Source organism: Canis lupus, chromosome 15 (genome assembly GCF_011100685.1).
Source record: "Canis lupus familiaris isolate Mischka breed German Shepherd chromosome 15, alternate assembly UU_Cfam_GSD_1.0, whole genome shotgun sequence".
Taxonomy (NCBI): Eukaryota; Metazoa; Chordata; class Mammalia; order Carnivora; family Canidae; genus Canis; species Canis lupus.
The window spans coordinates 18,618,378-18,638,135 of NC_049236.1; the positions used below are offsets into that span (position 1 = coordinate 18,618,378).

At 42.9% G+C, this 19,758-nt stretch overlaps 2 protein-coding genes across 7 annotated transcripts in view; both read right to left on the minus strand.

Moving 5' to 3' along the window:
• CHD8 (chromodomain helicase DNA binding protein 8) overlaps nucleotides 1-140 on the minus strand; it is a 62,020-nt gene extending 61,880 nt beyond the window's left edge. For 4 of the 6 annotated variants that reach the window (XM_038558468.1, XM_038558467.1, XM_038558470.1 and 1 more), the window contains exon 1: nucleotides 21-140. The gene's annotated coding sequence lies outside the window, so the exon portion shown is untranslated. The remainder of the gene's footprint in view (nucleotides 1-20) is intronic. The other 2 variants (XM_038558471.1, XM_038558474.1) reach the window with 2 other exon arrangements.
• Nucleotides 141-1,999: 1,859 nt separating this feature from the next.
• On the minus strand, nucleotides 2,000-19,737 carry RAB2B (RAB2B, member RAS oncogene family). The gene is made up of 8 exons (XM_038558478.1): nucleotides 19,550-19,737; nucleotides 19,247-19,318; nucleotides 17,641-17,708; nucleotides 11,433-11,515; nucleotides 11,108-11,200; nucleotides 5,022-5,133; nucleotides 4,365-4,433; nucleotides 2,000-3,630 (listed from the first exon to the last, which is right to left on the minus strand). Exons 1-8 carry the CDS (start codon nucleotides 19,593-19,595, stop codon nucleotides 3,523-3,525), a joined length of 651 nt encoding a protein of 216 aa, XP_038414406.1. The 5' UTR covers nucleotides 19,596-19,737; the 3' UTR covers nucleotides 2,000-3,522.
• Nucleotides 19,738-19,758: the final 21 nt, after the last annotated feature.

Here is a 19,758-nt window from a genome sequence, read left to right on the forward strand (position 1 = left end):
GGCGCGAGCAGGAGCCCTACCTGAGCCAGTCCTGCAGCGTCCCTGCCAGCCAGCGCTTCCCCTCACCGCGTCGGAGAACAAGGCGCCTTCCGGCGGAGCATGGCCAGCCCTCGCCTCAACCTAGCTTGCTGGCAGTCCGTACGCCGCAGGCCTCGCCCACCTCCGGGCCGCCTGCCAATGGCAGGGCCGGCCCCGCCCCCCAGCAAGGTAGTGTGAGCGCCATCCCGGAAGTCCCCGGAGGCGGGGAGGTCCTGCAGGGCCTAGAGGGGTACGTAGGCAACCACGGATGTGCCTGAGTGGAAATAAGATCTGGCGGCCGCGGGCCCTGCTGCTCGGCTCGCGGGCGTGCGGGCCCCCGCCAGCTGCGCCCCCGCCCGCCACCGCTGGGGGCGCTGCGGGCCGCGCGGCCTGGCCCCGAGCGGGGGCGGCCATCTTGGGTCGGGCCGCGGGGACGCGGAAGCCGGGGCGGGCCGAGCCGACGTGCTTTGTGCGGTCCGGCCGGGCGGTCGGGAGCGGGGCCCGGTGCGGTCGGCGGCGGCCCCCCCACCGTGGGAGGGAGGAGACCCACGCGTCACGGCAGCACTAAAAACAGTATTTATTTATTTATTTATTTTGGAATGCGAACGGGTTCCCGCGCAGCCACAGGGTGACCCTCCGTGCCCCCGCCGCCCCGGGGCCCGCTGGGGGCACTTCCGGCCCGCGGAGCCCCAGGTCACGTGGGGGATGGCGCGGGCGGGGCCGCGGTCGAGGCAGCGCGCCCCGCGGCCCGGGAGCCCCGGCCACCAGCTTGGGTGGAGGGAGCACCGACCGTGTCTAGTTTGCGTCTTCGGCCCGAACGAGGCCCGCCGCAGGAAGCCGCGGTGGGCGATAGGGGAGGGGACGGCCTGCCCAGGAGGCCTCCGCCCGCGGAGACCTGTAAGTACCGGGCTGCACGGCTCGCCCCGAGCGGGACCCCAGCGGCCCCACCTCCTCCTTTTCCAAGTTTTCCCAAGGTGGGGCCTGAACTCAGGACCCCGAGATCAACAGTCCGTTTCCCGGGACCCCGGGGTCCCGAGATCGAGTCCCGCGTCGGGCCCCCTGCGTGGAGCCTGCTTCTCCTTCCGCCTTTGTCTCTGCCTTTCTCTGTGTGTCTCTCATGAACAAATAAATAAATAAAATATATTCTTAAAAAAAGAGTACCTTTCTCTATCACCTGAGCCGGACGTGTGCCCCGGTGCTGGCCTTTGACAGCCAAGCATGCCCTCATCAGACCTCCCCTTCTTCACACGGGCTGGGGAATCTACTTCCTATCATGTTTCATGACCATGACCGTGTCTCTGATCACCAGCAACGATCAATAGAGGTCATGAATTTGCCCAAGTAACTTTCCTCATGCTTCCCTTACATGGATGAAATACCCAAGTATAGAAGGTTAGGAGTGTTCTGGGGTTCTTTTAAGTTTAAATTTTTTTTTTTTTTTTTAAGTAATCTCGGCACCCAACATGGAGTTTGAACTCACAACCCTGAGATCGAGTCCCACCCTCTTCTGAGTCAGCCAGGTACCCCTCACTTCCTGAAATTTTAAACTAATGACAGAAACCTTGGAGGTTGGGAGATTATGTACAGAAACTAGGCAGTTACAGTTTTGCTCCTGGCACGAGGGGACAGGCTAACCCCAAATTCAACAGCCTCAGATCCTTTTTGGAATGAGGTAGGATTTTTTTTTTTTAAAGTATAGTCAAAGCACTACCCTAAATGTCCTCCAACTTTATGTGGTGTAATAACTATTATTACTAATACAAGGAGGTAAATCTAGTATAAAATGAATGTATCTGCATTTGTTGTGATGAACACGAGGTGACGTACATAAGTACTGAATCTATTACTATATGTTAACTGGAATTTAAATAAAAACTTAAAAAAAAAGTGTATATCAAGGACGCTTCTTCCAATACCTTTAATTTCCTAGAAGGAGAACATCTATATATGTTTGGGATAAAATCAGAAAGAACACATGAAATATGAGCAGCTTGGATACATGCATATATTTAATAGTGAAACAATTCATCAATAACAAAAAAAATTAGAAAAATTCATGAGACCTCAATGCTGTGGAAGAGAACAGGACATCAAGGCAAAAGATACAAAAAACTGACCCAGAAGGCTGCCTGATGAGTTAAGCAAAGGCAAATTTGCTTAGGATAGTATTATATGCCATTGAAAAGAAAAATGGTTGGAAAGGTACCCACTTATTTGCGTGGAAGCTGACAGCCTTACTGTATGCTGCACGGAATGGAGGCGAAGAGCCAGGGAAGGGAGAGGGGTGACAGAGGAAAAGCAATACAGAATCCAGGGTAAGCAGATGGAAGAGACAAAGAGTTACAAAGAGATGACTCTAAGGCCTTTTGTTTGCAGTCTACAATAAACCTGTTACAAGTCTTTATGTCAGTCAAGTCCAATGATCACATAACGAGTAGCACTAGGCAAGTAGCACTAGGCGCAGTGAAGAACAATGGAGTGGTTTACAAAAGTAAAGGGATAACATGGTTCCTGCTCTCAAGGAGCTTACAACCTATATGGGAAACAGATTCCACACACAAAACAAATTTACAAAGTAACATAAATATAAATAAATACACATCTGAATAAACAACATATGAAAGCCTAAGGGGTACTGGGTCAATACTTATCTAGAAGTCTGTAGGTCAAAGAAGGCTTTCTGAAGGAAAAACTTGGGGACTGAGTATAATGTTAGCAGAGAGTAGGGCATGTGCAAAAGCATAGAAGTGTAAGTAAATATGTCCAGAAAGCAGATTAGCTTGATTAAAGTAGAAAGTCTAAATAGGTGTTGTTGAGAAGTATGGTGAAACAGTAGGGGGTTAATTTGGTGAAAGACACTGCAGTGTTCGGTCTGGTCCCTAAAGCAAACAGGGAAAGAGGTTTTCTTTAAGTAATGATGCTAAGTGGCACATGTCCAGGAGTAACTCCACTGCTCTCAAAAGTTTTAGTTACTCGGAGACAGAGAAACTAGCAATGAAATGGTAGAGAAGTATTCAGCATCCTTGAACAGTTTTAGAGAAGAAACTGCCTTCTGCAAGAACACTTGCAAAGTGGCAAGTGAAAACAATCCATGAAACTCCTAGATTCAGGATCCACCATCCCAAAGGCCAGCCAGATCCCAGTAAAATCAAGTGCTCAAGTAGAATGTCCTAGGCCCTCATTACCAATTCTTAGTGGGGAGCGAATTGTATATACTTATAAAAGAATTTATTTTTGAGCTACCATGACAATCAAGTTTGATCCTAACATTCTAGAAATTAAAATAGGAGGATGAGAAGAGCCCTAATCTATAGGGAATCCTCACGTCCCTGAAGGAGGACAGGTCAGTAGGGCCCAAATTCTTCCCTGGTCTTTATGTGGAAAGGCAAAACATCACACCGTGAAAAGAGGCTTTTCTCAGCCAAAGCAAGTTAAGACCTCTTTCTTTAAGCCTATTGATCTGACGTTGTTCCAGGAAGGAAAAAAAGAGTCCAGGCCAGATACTCAGCAGCAGCCAGAGTTGGACCCTATTTCATTAGAGCTCCGCTGGGAGGCACTGGGTCCTACTGATGCTGAAATACACTGCTGAGGACCAATCTTGATGCCATTCGCCTGTAAGAGAAAAGAGGCAAGAGTTCCACCTCAGTGCTAAAGTAAATGGGAGAAAAGAGAGGGATTAAAAAAGAAATCATGAGTTACATCTTCTAGAAGCAGATACGGCTTTGGCAGTTAACCATGTGCCCTAGGCAAACTGCTGTGGGACAGTAGTCTTCAACCATAAAGATGAGATGACAAGCTCAGACATAAGTGTTATAGATGAGATCCTGACCTGGGCCGAAACCAAGAGTCAGACACTTGACCAACTGCGCCACCCAGCTGCCCCTCTATGGCTCAATTTTAAGGTGACTATTGTATTTAGGTTTCATGGCTATGTGTACAATCAGGATGAGATTAGATAAGAGCAGGAGAAGGTGAAAGACTAGATGTTAGCACAGAATTCTTTTTTGTTTTGTCCCAGAATTTGCTTTATAGAAATGGCCCTGTTGAGCAATTAGGAATTACCTCACCCCTAAACACTGGGATAGTAAAAACTCTTCCCAAAGATAATCTCCTATACTGTGTAAACATCTTAGATCACCAACTAATGACCTCTTTAAGCATTCTGGGCCTCGGACTTGAGAAAAAAACAGAAAATGATGACAGATTTGTAAAACATCAAGTATGGATTAGCATAGCTTCAAAAAGCACAGTGTTAGAAAGGAAATGCTCACATTCTAGGGGGTTTCTTGTCCTATTTAACACAAAGCAGCAAAGTTACTTGTCAGCCTCCCCCCACCCTTTCTCACCTCATTGTGGACATCAAATAAACCCTGCTGGATCTTCCTATATATTTCTTTGGCTGTGTTAATGAAGGCCTAAAGGAGACAGAAATCATATTATTAGGCTCAAGTTTAGATAAAGAAATTAGAAAACGGGAATACAAATATTATTCCTACTTGGATTTCTAAGGTAAATTAGGAACCATTAAGAGACCAGAGTAAAAATACAAAAGATCCCCCAAAGTCTCTATTTCAAAAAGAAAAGGACTATATGGTATTTTGATACTAACCCAAGATGATCCTTGACTGGCCCCTTCTCCAAATAAAACAAACATGCTCTGTTCTCAATTAATTACTAAAGATACAGTCAACAGCAGGCTTCAGAATGACTACCTGTAGAACCCATGAGACCCTCCAACTGAAATATAAAGTAACAATAGTGTCTAATCCATAATACTTGCCAATTAATGTTACACAAGGCAAAAGTAAAACCCTACTGTAGGAACAAAGACAAAAAAAAAAAAAAAAAAGGGACAACTCCCTTAAAGGGAGACATACGGACATACAATGTAACCACAGACACCCTTTCCTTACCAACAGTCTTATAGAAGAGAATCCTGAATAAAAGAATAAAGATATGTTGTCATCTCTCAAAAGCTTTCCCTACTTTTTCGCAAGTAGTACCTCTTCAACATTGCAGGCTGTTTTGGCTGAAGTTTCCATGAAGATAAGTCCATGCTCCCGGGCAAAGGCCTCTCCTTCTTCTCTCTTCACATCCCTACGGGATTCTAAGTCACTGCAAGAGATGATTGGGGAGAAAACTAAAAAAAGATCCAAGTGAAAGAAGAAACTCATATTCTAAAAGAATCCCAGGGCTGTTTCAACCACCAGTTAATACATAAAGCATGTAGATCCCACATGACATTCTCTCATATAGGATTACTAATTTCTGTAGCTTCTTGGAAAATGATTCTTCAAATTCACGACAGGTGTTGCATGGCTGAGGACAATAACTTACTCTTACAGAGAAAAAGGTTATTTGACAAAGAGAGGAAAGACAGGGGGAGTGGCAGGTAAAGGGGGAGGGAGAACCAGACTCCCTACTGAGCAAGGAGCCCAATGTGGGGCCTGAATCCCAGAAACCTGGGATCATGACCTGAGCCAAAGGCAGACGCTTAACTGACTGAACCACCAAAGTGCCCTGAGAGAAAGGTTTATAAAAGGTTAGGCAAGCCCCATAGTTAGTCCAGGCTTATTGTGTTCCATGCTTCTTTTTGGAATGAGATCTAGGGAGAACCAAGGAAAGAAAATGAAAGAGAAATTCCAGTTGTTAGAAAGTAGAAAAGTCCTAGATGGCCCAAGTCGTAATGAGAAGTGTCTTCCTCTTTTACTGGCATCAACCCATAAGAATAGAGGGTGGGGGCAGCCCCAGTGATGCAGTGGTTTGGCACCGCCTGCAGCCCGGGGTGTGATCCTGGGGACCCAGGATCGAGTCCCACATCGGGCTCCCTGCATGGAGCCTGCTTCTCACTTTGCCTGTATCTCTGCCTCTCTCTCTCTCTCTCTCTGTGTCTCTATGAATAAATAAATAAAATCTAAAAAAAAAAAAAAAAAAAAAAGGAAGAATAGAGGGTGCCAGGAATAAGGAGAACACAGTTGCCTTAACTCTCACTAGTCTTACTATTAACATATATAATTGCAGCTTGCCACCAGGGAAATAAAAGACTCAGAGAAAAATAAGATATATAATGTTAGGTGATATGAGGCGGGGAAAGGAGCCACAGACTGAGAAAAGAGAATCCGGTGGCATGGAAAGGCTTCACAACAAGACAGGATAAAAGGCTGTGGACAACGGTAAGGATGGACTGTCTGATTTTCATTTTTCTAACTGGAAATTTGCATTTCAGAGGTTTCCAGTTTCCCAACATGAAATCAAGGAGCAAGCCCACTGCAACAAATCTATAAAATGTGCATTTATCACTCACCAGCTGTGTGAAGACCAGGGAAGAGCTATCCATCTAAATGTCTACCTCTAGCCCAGCCTCTCCTCTAAGCTCCAGACCTCCTGTCCGTTTGTCTGTTCTTTACTCCCAATCTGATGCATAAAAGGTATTTCGAACATACATCAAAATAGAACTTGATCTTTCTGCCCAAACTGCTTCTGACCCAGGCTTCTACATCTCCATAAAGGACAACAAACTAAATCCAAGACACTATTATTTTCACAGCTTTCCCTTCCCTTCCCCCTTCCCTTTCCCCTTTCCTTTCCTTTCCCCTTTCCTTTTCTATCCTTTCCCCTTTCCTTTCCTCCTTTCCTTTCCCCTTTCCTTTCCTTTCCTTTCCCCTTTCCTTTCCCTTCCCTTCTTTCTCTTTCTCTTTTCTTTCTTTTCTTTCTTTCTGTCTCTCTCTTTCTTTCTTTTCAGCTTTTCTTTCTTTACTCCAAATACCTGATCCACCCCAAGGTACTTCCAAAATGCACCTTACCACCATCATTTTCCCCTCTCTCTGGTATCATCACCCAAGCCCACGCCACCATTCTCATTTAGACTACTGAAACAGACATCCCACTTCAACCCCTGCCCCCCTCCAGAGTGATCTTTTAAAATTGAATCAAGCCACATCTCTGCTTAAAACTCTTAAAAGCTGGGACGCCTGGATGGCTCAGTGGTTGAGTGTCCGCCTTTGGCTCAGGTCATGATCTTTGTGTTTTAGGATCGAGTCCTGTGTTGGGCCCCTGGTAAGGAGCCTCTGCCTGTGTCTCTCTCTGTGTGTCTCTCATGAACAAATAAATAAAATCTTAAAAACAAACAAAAACAAAACTCTTAAAAGCTTCCTACTGTGTTTAGAGTAAAATCCACACTTCTTCCTAAGGCCTGAAAGTGCTAAGAGATCTAGACCCTGCCTACCTTCCCAACCTCATTCCTCCTTGATTTAGCCCAACCATACTGATTTCTTTCAATACTATGACCTTGCCAAGGTTCTTCCCAGTTCAAAGCTTTCAGTTTGTTCCCCTTATCTGATACTTTTCTGAACTCTTTTTTTTCTTTTTAAGATTTTATTTACTTATTCATGAGAGACATGGAGAGAGAGGCAGAGATACAGACAGATGGAGAAGCAGGCTCCATGCAGGGAGCCCCAGGTGGGACTGGATTCCTGGACCCCTGGGTCACACCCTGGGCCAAAGGCAGACGCTCAACTGCTGAGCCACCCAGGCGTCCCACTTTTCTTAACTCTTACTTAAATCCTTCAGATTCCAGTTTAACCATCACCCTTAATTAAAAATAAGTATCTTGTTATGCTCTTGTATAGCACCCTTTTTTCCTTCATTGCATTTATCGCAATTTGTAATTAGATACAGATCCTTTTATATTTAACACTTACGTCTCCAATAAACTATAAACTCCATGGGAACAGGGGTATGACTCTTTTTTTATTATTTTATTCATTTAAGATTTTTATTTATTCATAGAGACACACAGAGAGAGAGAGGCAGAGACACAGGCAGAGGGAGAAGCAGGCTCCCTGCGGGGAGCCCGATGGGGAGAGGCTCAACCACTGAGCTCCCCAGGCATCCCAGGGGCAGGACTCTCCTTTTCTCACCCTGTACACTCAGGATCTGGCACACAGACATCTAGAAACACAGTTCAAACAAATGAGTGCAATAAGTCTGTGATCACAGTTCTCAAATGGCGCACTCTAGGCACTACTACAAATGCACAAGGGTGCCACAGGATTATTTTTTTTTTTTGCCATAGGATAAATTTTAAGGGAAACACAGTTAACAACACCAGAATACCACGTGAATTATAAGCTTAAGACAGTTCACAGTGTCACTGTCAGATCAAAATAGATCCTGTTCAATATTTGCATATATTTGTGTAATCTGAGTTTTTGGCAGTTGTGATAAAAAGGAAGTACAAAACTGGGAGGGAAAAAGGGATGCGTGGGTGGCTCAGTGGTTGAGCATCTAGACGCCTTTGGCCCAGGGCGTGATCTCAGGATCCGGGATCAAGTCTTACATCAGGGTCCCTGCAGGGAGCCTGCTTCTCCCTCTGCCTGTGTCTCTGCCTCTCTCTCTCTCTGTGTCTCTATGAATAAATAAAAATCTTAAATGAATAAAATAATAAAAATCACTCAGGGGCACCTGAATGGTTAATAAAAATCACTCAGGGGCGCTGAGTGGCTCAGCTGGTTAAACATCTGACTCTTGATTTTTTTTTTTTTTTTTTTTTTTTTTTTTATGATAGTCACACACAGAGAGAGAGAGAGGCAGAGACATAGGCAGAGGGAGAAGCAGGCTCCATGCACCGGGAGCCCGACGTGGGATTCGATCCCGGGTCTACAGGATAGCGCCCTGGGCCAAAGGCAGGCGCCAAACTGCTGCGCCACCCAGGGATCCCCTGACTCTTGATTTTGACTCCGAGATGGAACCCCACATTGGGCACCATGCCGGGTGTGGACCCTGCTTAAGAGTCTCACACTCTCTAGTGCTAGTGATGCTCAGCACCAGAGGACAGTGGCTGGGTATCCCCTTTGTTTTCCTGGGTGCAGGGATTGCCCATGGAGCCTGCGCTGCTGCAAGAAGAAACTATTAGTTCAGTGTGTTCCTAAAGGGAGGAAAGACGTGCAGAGAGAGGGGCAGATGAATGCATTTTTTAGACCGGGGAAAGAGCTCAGCCTTGCATTTACTCTTTACTCTATAAAGGAGTGAAACTGTGTAAGATGTTAACAGATAATTTTTCCACCCTGTTTTTTTTTTTTTTAATGCTTCTTGTAGCAATTGGTACAAGATTTAGTGTTTACCTATTTTATTTCACTCTTTAATTGTAGGCTGGAGTAGAGTGAGCTGCCCTCTCAGGCAGAACTGACATTGGGGGCAGAAGAGAACAACTAATTACAAAGCTTATGCCTTAACATTTTGAATCTGGTTTTTTGATATATTACCTCAGTAAATTTCAGAGTTCTAAAAACACCAATAAAAAATAAATCTTTATAAAAAAATAATAAATAAAAAAATAAAAAAATAAAAAATAAAAGAGTTTTAAAAATGTAAATCTAAAGCAATTAAAAATTTCTGTTTGGGGCGCCTGGGTGCTCAGTTGGCTAAGGTCTGACTTAGGCTTGGGTCATGTTCTCGGGGTCCTGGGACTGAGCCCCACATTGGGCTCCCTGCTCGTGGGGACTCTGCTCATCCCTTTCTCTCTGCCCTTCCCCTTGCTTGTGCTCTGTCTCTCTCTCTCTCTCAAATAAATAAAGTCTTTTAAAAAAAAAGTTTCTTTTTAAACTTTGTTTTCAACTCTTTGAATGAGAAGATGGAATTTATACTGTACTACCGAGATTTTTTTTTAATGTGTGAGACAAATCTTTCTAGACAAATCTTTTGTACAGAAAAGATTCCCTCTCTCCTTCTCCTCCCATTCCACTTGCTCTTTTTCTTAAAAAAAAAAAAAAAAAAGTATAACATCAATTTGGAACAGAAAATGAGAGTGGCAGTATTCAATCTTGATTCCAACTTTGAGAAGCTGTACAGCACCTAACAAGCACACTCAGGGTATTAGTAAGTAATTATGGACATTTAAAGATGAAAATCAAATTTCTTTATGTTTTTCATTTTTCAAAGTTTATTAAGTTGTTATGACAAGAACACTTATGTTGCTTATATCTATTTAATAACAAACTGTTAGGTATTTCTTTTGGCCTAGAGTGCCATAGAAAATTTACTGAGAATAACAAGTGTTGCTGAGAATGTAAAGAAATTGAAAAAAAAAAAAAAAAGAGAGAGAGAGAATGTAAAGAAATTGGAACTACTGTGTGTTGCTGGTAGGAATATAAAATTATGCAGTTGCAAGGAAAAACAGTATGGTGATGCCTCAAAAAAGAAAACATTTAATTACTATAAGATCCAGCAATTTCAGTTCTGGAATTCAAAGAAATGAATTCCCAAACAGATATTTGGATATTGACGCTGACAGCATTCTTCACAACAACCAAAGAAGGATAGAAGCAATCTGTCTACCAAAAGATGAATAAACAAAATGTGGCAAATACATACAAAGGAATACTATTCATCCTTAAAAAGGAAGGAAATTCTGACATGATCTACATTATGGATGAAACTTGAGGTCATCATGGTAAATGAAATATGCCAGTCACAAAAGGACAAATATTAAGATTCCACTGAAATTGGGTGCCTAGAGTAGTCATATTCATAGAGACAGAAAAGAGAATGGTGATTGCCAGGGGCTGCGGAAATGGAGAATGTGGAGTTAGCATTTAATGCATATAGAGTTTCAGTTTGGGAAAATGAAAAAGTTCTGGAATTGGGATGGTGGTGACGGCTACAGAACGTCAATAAACTTAATGCCACAGAACTGTACACTTAAAAATGGTTAAAATGGGGACAGGATGTCTGGGTGGCTCAGTCATTTGAGTTTCTGATTCCTGACTTTGACTCATGTCATAATCTCACAGTTATGGAGATCAAGCTCTCCATCAGGCTCTGTGCTCAGTATGGAGTCCGCTTAAGATTCTTTCTCTCCCTCTGCCTCTGCCCCTTCCCCCTGTGGACATGTGCGCATTCTCTCTCTCTCAAAATAATAAAACCTTATAGAAATGGTTAAAATGGTAAATTCTACATTATGCTTATTTTACCAATCAATTTTTTCTTTTTTTACTAAGAGCACCCTAAACTAAAAAAAGTTTAAGGACCAAGTGATTCAATGTCCATAGAGCACTTAGATGACTTCTTATTTATACAAATAAAATTTTACCTCTTATTCCCAATCAGCATGATAACCATGTTGGAGCTGGAGTGTTGCCGGGCATCCTCTAACCAGGAGGTCAGGTGGTTGAAGGTTTCACGCCTACAGTAGAAAGTTTACAAAGTGGGTCAGAGGCCCATTTCAAAATGTCAAAAGTAATTCCAAATGCATGGGAAAAGGGGGAAAGCTACATATGTAAAGGAAAATATTAGAGACGCCATTCCTCTTTAGCATTCTTACCAAAACCAGAAGACAGCAAAAAAAAAAAAAAAAAGAAAAAAGATTTTGAGAACATGGGGAAAAGACTCCCTCCTGCCCACCTGATCTAACTCACCTTGTGATGTCATATACTAGCAGTGCTCCAGCTGCTCCCCTGTAGTAGGAACGGGTGATAGAACGGAAGGATTCTTGCCCAGCCTTTCCCACCAACATGGCAACAAAAAATCCCAACAAAACAAGGTTATTTCCACAGAAATGACTTGATCACATGCTACTCTAACACAGACAACTTACTTTAAAAAAGAACTTCTATTAAGAAAAGGGAATTCGAGAAAGGAAACTCGACTGCCCAGAGAGATGTCCAGGTGGGAAATAAACATTTTTCAATGGAAGCACAGTTGACAGTGGGAGTGGGACAACTGTTCCTGTGGGACTGTCCATCAAACAGCTGAATGTTTAGCATCCCTGGCTCCCAGACACTAAATGCCAGTAGCACCCCACTGTCATTGTGACAAAGACATTCTTATACATTTCCAATATTCCCTAGGAGAGAACTGGAAATAGGACTACAAACTCAAGAGCATTTTCAATCCCCTCATGATGCTGAACACATTACATTAACCTGTTTGTATTCTTCTATCTGTAAAAAGGAAACTTCTCTTAGAAGGCCAATACCCTGTCTAAGGAAGTTTCATTCCAATGGGTCAATGTAGAAAAGTAGACAAATACAAAGTACTTAAATTGAACATATGCTAATTGACATTTAGTGTTCCACTACTAACAGCAGGACTACCAAGGGATGTTGTCATAGCAAATAAGAATAAGAAAGGGAGAAAAACGCTCAGGGCCCAGGACAGAGTTTTCCTTAAAAAACCCAATATTCACACTCTATAATCTCATTTCCAAATGGGGCCAAGATATTTATAACTGAGCAATTTATTAATGCCACCATATACTGGGTACCTTTGCTTTTTTTATGCAATAGTGTGGTTTTGTCCTCTTTAGGGGAAGTAAAAACATTTTTTAGTATATGTGCTGCCGAAGTGAGCACAAACAAAAGCATTTTAAAAATAATAATGATATATTAATAATATCCTGAACACTGAATCTGTCCTATTAGAAAAGTTTTCATATTCTTTGACTGGCTCAGTAGGTGGGACATCTGACTCTTGATCTCGGGGTCATGAGTGCGAGCCCTGCATTGGGTCTGATTACTCAAATAAATAAATAAATCTTTAAAAAAAAAAAGAAAAAATATTTTTCACACTTTTTAAAAGATTTTATTTATTTATTTATTTATTTATTTATTTATTTATTTATTTGAGACAGAGAGAGAGAGAGGCAGAGACACAGGCAGAGGGAGAAGCAGGCTCCATGCAGGGAGCCCGATGTGGGACTCGATCCTGGGACTCCAGGATCACGCGTTGGGCTTCTGAAGGTGGCACTAAACCGCTGAGCCACCCGGGCTGCCCTATTTTTCACATTCTTGAAATCATTTATCCTCATATTCCTACATAAAGATTAGGAAGCAAAACTACTATTCTTATTTTAAAGACAGAAAAACTAAAATGTGGAGATGGGAAGAAAACAGCCTTCTCATAGTATAACAACAGAAAGTGAATACTAATAGTAACACAAATGAGAAAATTGAAGCTCAAAGGATTAACTGGCCAAAAGTTTGAAATCTATAAATGCTTGGGATGCCTGGGTGGCTCAGCAGTTGAGCGCCTGCCTTCAGCCCAGGGTGTGATCCTGGAGTCACAGAATCGAGTCCCATGTCGGGCTCCCTGCAGGGAGCCTGCTTCTCCCTCCCTCGGCCTGTGTGTCTGCCTCTCTCTCTCATGAATAAATAAAGTCTTAAAAAAATTTTTTTTCACCTCCAAAAGCTCACTTAATGTTTTACTTAGTCCCGAACAGACTTAAAAAATTATTTGATTCCCATTTTGCTTTTACCTTACTTTTTCTCCATTTCTGCTACTACTGAAAGGCCCTTTCCTCTCTATGGCCTTCTAGGAACTAAAGGGAAAGTTTGAGGGAAGGCTATGTAATAGCTGAAGCACACAGTCACATTTAACTTTAGCAGCTAAAAATATTTCCCTCAGGGGCTCATCAGAAAATGCCTTTTAAAACCAAATCTATGGGCAGCCTGGGTGGCTCAGCGGTTTAGCACTGCCTTCAGCCCAGGGTGTGATCCTGGAGTCCCAAGTCCCACGTCCGGCTCCCTGCAGGGAGCCTGCTTCTCCCTCTGCCTGTGTCTCTGCCTCTCTCTGTGTGTCTCTCTCATGAATAAATAAATAAAATCTTAAAAAAATAAATAAATAAAACCAAATCTATAAATGCTTGGGGTGCCTGGGTGCCTAAGTCAATTAAGTGACAGCCTTAGGCTCAAGTCATGCTCTGTGTCAGGATCCCTGCTCGGTGGGAAGTCTGCTTCTCCTTCTCCCTCTGCTTCCCCCTACTTGTTTTCTCTTTCTCTCTCTAAAAATAAATAAATAAAATATTTTTTTAAAAGTCAAAAAAACAAATCCCTTTATATCATCATCTCAGTCCAGTTCGTGAACCTCTGTTGAATCAATAACCTAGGAAGAGTGATTGGTTCAATTTGGGCTGGTCTGCATTGGTTTGAGGCATCTTTGTCCAACCCCATTAAACAAATCTGAAGCAGCAAAGAATTAAGATGGAGATATGATAAAGAGAATTAAAACCTTTTGAATTCCTCCCAAGTGGAAGCATCGTATTATGGTTTCAAGATATATACAATTAACCCTCATGCAACATGGGCTTGAACAGCTCTGGTCCACTTAACATAGATTTTTTTTACAGCACAGCACTGTAAATGTATTTTCTCTCCCTTATGGTTTTCTTTTTTTTTTTTTCTACTTTATTTTTTAAATTTATTTTTAAACAAAAAAAAATTTAAACACCAACACAGGGCTTGAACTCACAACCCTGAGATCAAGACTTGTGCCACGATCAAGAGCCAAATAGTTAACCAACTGCGCCACTCAGGCACCCCTTTCTCTTATGGTTTTAATAACATTTTCTTTTTTCCAGCTCGCTTTGTTATAAGAATACAGTATATAATACAGATAACATACAAAATATGTGCTAATCAATTTTTTGTTATGGGTCAGCCCTTCTGGCCAAATAGTAGGTTATTAGTAGTTAAGTTTTTGGGGGTGTCTAGCTAGCTTAGTCAGAAGAGCAGACGACTCTTGATCTTCAGGTCATAAGTTCAAGCCCAAGCCATGGGGTAAAGATTACATAAAATAAATAAAAGTTTTTTAAAAAGTAGTCGAGTTTTTGGGAAGCCAAAAGTCATATGCAAATTTTTGACTGTGCAAGGGTTGATACCCCTAACGCTCACATTAAGGATCCACTGTAGCTTGAAGTATAAATTCCTACAAAGTCAGATGGGCTTATTTCCTCAAAAATCAGAATGCATTTTGAAGTAAAATACAAATGCTTTTGCGATTGACCAGTATTTTATATTCACTACAGTATAACACCTCTTCATTTAGCATGGATTATTTGGGCAATTATATATAAAAAATGACAAAAGATTAAAAAAAATGACATGGCTCCCTGGGGCACCTGGTTGGCTCACTTGATAGAATATGCAACTCTTGACCTCAAAGTCATGAGTTCAAGCCCCACACTGGGCACAGAGACTGCTAAAATAAATAAATAATAAAAATAAAATTTAAGAAAAGGTAACATGGCTCTCTAAATTCTCATCAATAGTGACAACAGTGACAACAAAGAACTTTGGATAACTTGATCTCTTTAAAAATTCCCTTCGTGGTAATCCCTAAATATTTTCACACAAGATGACTTTGGGAGTATATGAGAGGATGAGGTCAATAAAATGGGAAAGCAAGATGAGTAAGCAATGTGTAGATCAGGACTGACAAGGGAAAACGATCAGCTTACCCAGAGGGTGGCAGACAAGAAATGCACTACATTAGAGGCAGCAATCTCTTAAAAATTTTCAAATAGAAAACCCCAGTATTCTGAAACCTGATATCTTTTTTATGATTCAACAAAGATTAGCCTAATCTAAAAACAATTATTAAAAAGGAACAGAAAAGAACTAGGTCAGTTGCATCACAAGTGACTATCAGGCCATATGGCCCTTGAAGATCTGGTCAACAGAGCAGTGGCTCTCAACTTTCTTATTTTATGATCCACTGTCTCATGGTACCATGTAAGGGGGAAAAAACCCACAAAAGCCAGCAAACCAACATTTTAACACAATCATAACTGTGACTATACCACTAACTGGCAGCTATTGGGTCTCCTGACATGAAAACCTCTGTTTTTGGAAATAGTAGAGATTTAAGTTAAAAAGACAGAATTAGCTACTACTAGTCTTGACATCTATAGGCTTCACTCTGTCACCTACTCACAATTTGTCCCGCAGCCTCTTTAGTTAGCAGGGCAAATCTTTGTGGGAAATATAAAAATCAGGAGATAATAAAAGGAGAATTACAACATACCTATTTGGGTTAATAGTGACAAAGAACTGAACAATGAAAGGAGAAGGAGACAAGACAGTCGTTTTAAAAAACATATGAACTTGACGTTGGCAGCAGAGTATTCTCTCTTAGGCCTAGTTTGGAGAAAAAGACTAGAGACAAAACTAGTCAAAAGAGCAAGTTGGGAAGATTTAGAGGAATGTCACTAGTGCTTCCACTATTAGAAATGTGAAGTCTGTTCAGAAGGGCAAAAGGTTATTAAAATACTTGCAAATAACAACTAAATAATGTATAGGAGACCGTCATCCTAGTTAAAAGCACTCAATAAATCAGTGCACCCAAAAGTGGTAACCACCTTGGAGGCCACCAGAAAAGGACTCTGCAAAAAGGGCTTAGAGCAGAAAGTTAACTTACAGTTGACTCCGGAACAAGAGAGGAGTTGGGGAGGCTGGCCCCCTCGCAGAGGAAATTCCTCGTGTCACTCTGACTCCTCCAAACCATAACTACCAATAACCTACAGTTGACCAGAAGCCTTACCCATAACACATCATGTCAACAGCATTTGTTATGTTATTTATATTAAATATTGTATTTTTACAGTAAAAAAGCCAAAGGATAAAAATGTTAAGAAAAAATATATTTACAGTACTGTAGTACGTTCATTGACAAGAAATTCACATATGAGCAGACTTGTGCAATTCAAACACATTATTCAAGGATCAACTGTACTTTTCAGACAGATAACTACACGTGTTGGGAGACGGAGGATGGAAGGAGGGGAGAGGGAGGAAAAAAAGGAAAAATCACTGTGTACTGCTTATAACTATAAGGGCTTCAGCTCTGAGTTTTGAAAAAAAAGAAAACAGAATTAAATAGTAAGTAAACAAAGATAGAGATTTTAGCTGAGTATTAAGAACTCTGTGCTTGCTTCCTTTCACTTACATAAAGACAGGGATATTATTTCCCTTAGAGAAAAAAAAAGATATAAATCAAATGAAATAATACACATAAAAGCAATTTATCTGAATAAAACAAAATTATACTAAGTCAAGCTAAATTTTGGCAAGTCTACCTTTGCCAAATTTTAAAATGTGCATAACCTTTGACCCAGAATTTCCATTTCTGGGAAGGCATTCCACAGAAATTCTCAGACATTTGCATAAAGATGTGGTAATCGAGGACATTCAATGAAACTTTGTAAAAGTGAAAACTGGAAACCTGGATTTCCATCATTGGAGGATAGTTAAATGACGGGAAGACTTTTTATAAGTCTATACAGTGGTTAAAAGGAATGCAGTAGAGATATATGTACGTATCAACATGGAAGTGTCCAAATCAGAAGTTATTAAATAAAAAAATTTAGTTCACATAGCTAGGTGTACTCTATCATGATTCTATACTAACAAGAACAAGACAAGAACAAACACTAGAACTAACAAGAACAAAACCACTACCCTGTATTTGTACATGTGTACCTATCTGAACACAAAGAAAAAGTCTGAAAGTATAAGCACTGAAACACTCATACCAGTTAGGCAGAAACCAGGAATGGAAAGAAGAAGAGGTTTATGTGTGTAAAAGGAGACATTCACATTTTACTCTATACACTTATATAGTTTGCTTTTATTTTTACTAGAACAAACTCATACATTACTTGGGTAATTTAAAAGAAAACTACAAAGATAGGGTGTTCAGAATTTTAACAGTAACAGATAAAAGTGAAATCTCTTCCCCTACTCTCACTTCCACCAACAACCTCACCCTCATAGCCCTTTGCCCCCACATCAGTCTTTACTGAACTATTTAGATCTCGGTCAGGGACTAAGTCATCCTGTTTTCTCTCACCGTGTCCCAGATTTGCAGTTTGATTTGTTTTCCATCAATGTTGACCATACGGGCCCCAAACTCCACACCTGTCAAGTGAAAAGCAAAAGAAATGTTGACCATCACCACACGTTCAGAGGTTCATATTCTCCCCCAATGCAGCAACTGACTCCTTCCCTGTCTGCACTTAGTACCAAACTATTTGCTACAATTAATCTTGTGTTCCTTAAATTTTCATTTTCCTTCTAGAATTAAAAACTGTGATCTAGGTGATAATAACTTTAGGAATGTAACCAAAAGGGATGCCTGGGTGGCTCAGCGGTTGGGTGTCTGCCTTTGGCTCAGGGTGTGATCCTGGAGTCCTGGGATCAAGTCCCGCATCGGGCTCCCTGCATGGAGCCTACTTCTCCCTCTGCCTGTGTCTCTGCCTCTCTCTCTCTCTCTCTCATGAATAAATAAATAAATCTTTAAAAAAAAAAAAAAAAGGAATGTAACGAAAAAGCAGATATGGAGATGAAACTAATTAAAACATAAAAAAAGGGGGCAGCCAGGGTGGCTCAACGGTTTAGCGCCACCCTCAGCCGGGAGCATGATCCTGGAGACCCAGGATCGAGTCTCACGTTGGGCTCCCTGCATGGAGCCTGCTTTTCCCTCTGCCTGTGTCTCTGCCTCTCTCTCTGTGTGTGTCTCTCTCATGAATAAACAAAGTCTTTAAAAAAAAAAAAAAAGGAAAGGGGGGAAAACCTCCAGATTCATTCTATGCAGCCAGCATTATCTTGATATCACCTGGATAAAGACACCAGTAAATAAAGAACCACAGTCCAATGTCCCTAATGAACAGAAATGCAAAAATCCTCAATTAAAAGCTAGCAAACTGGGATCCCCGGGTGGCTCAGTGGTTTAGCATCAGCCTTCAGTACAGGGCGTGACCCCGGGATCCTAGGATCGAGTCCCGCATCGGGCTGCCTGCATGGAGCCTGCTTCTCCCTCTGCCTGTGTCTCTGCCTCTCTCCCGCTCTGTTTCTCTCATGAATAAATAAATAAAAATCTTTTTTAAAAAGATAAATAAAACGTAAAAAAGGTCAGCACATTTCTAGCAATATTAACGCTCAAATCGCATTAGATGGCACAAGCTGTGCCTTAACACAAACGTGCCAGGAAAGCTCCGGGACAATGCCACACTCTTTCCTCTAAAACCATCAGTTTCATCTTTTAACTCTAACTCGAGGAGGGCCCTTCAGATTCATTCCTTCCTCTCCAACGTACACAAAAACCTGTGTTGTTGGATGACCACTCTGAAAAACATACGTGAAAACGGTCTGCAATAATTTAAGCGCAAAAGCAAGGCGAGTTCTTGCACGAACAGTGAAGCTTTTCCGTGGGGCTTCCCGTCAAGGTACAAATCCTAGTCCGGGGGCGGTTGGGTGCGAGGCCTCGGGCCGGTCTTCCGCTGCGTCTCCATCACTTACTCGGTAGCTTTGGGCCACTCGCTCCTCGCCGAGCGTGAGGCCGAACTAAACCCGGCAGCGGGCGGGGGGCGCTTCGGGCAGCGACTTCGGCCGCCGGCGGCCTGTGCGCGGCGGCGCCCGCTGCCGCGCCGCGTCCTCCGACAGGTGCGCCGACTTACCTATGGTGAGGTCGTGCACCGGCTGGAACCGCTTGTCCGTGAACTGCAGGAGGAGACATGACTTGCCCACGCCTGAAAGAGGAGCGCGGACGTCCTTGCGGCGCGGCCCGGGCCGCCGGCGGCCGCGGGAGGGGAGCCCCGAGCCCGAGCCCGAGCCCCGCCCCCGGCCGCCCCGCCCCCGCCCGCTCCCGCGCCCCGCTCCGTCGCCCAGCCCACTGCACGAGCCCCGCCCCACGCCCCACGCCCCGAGGTGTGAGCGGCGGCTGCCCGCCCCCGCCGTGCGGGCCGTCGCCCACGGGCTACCTGTGTCCCCGATGATGATGTACTTGAACAGATAAGCATAAGTCATGGTCCCGTTTCCTCCGATTCCGGGTCCGCCCGACTTCCGCAGCCACTTCCCTCCGGCCTCTCTAGCCGCGCAGGCGGCCGCCCTCCGGCCGCTCTAGCCCGCACCGCGTTTCTATGGCTCTCCCTGGTGTCGGCGCTCGGCGGGGGCGGCCGTCCTCCCTCGC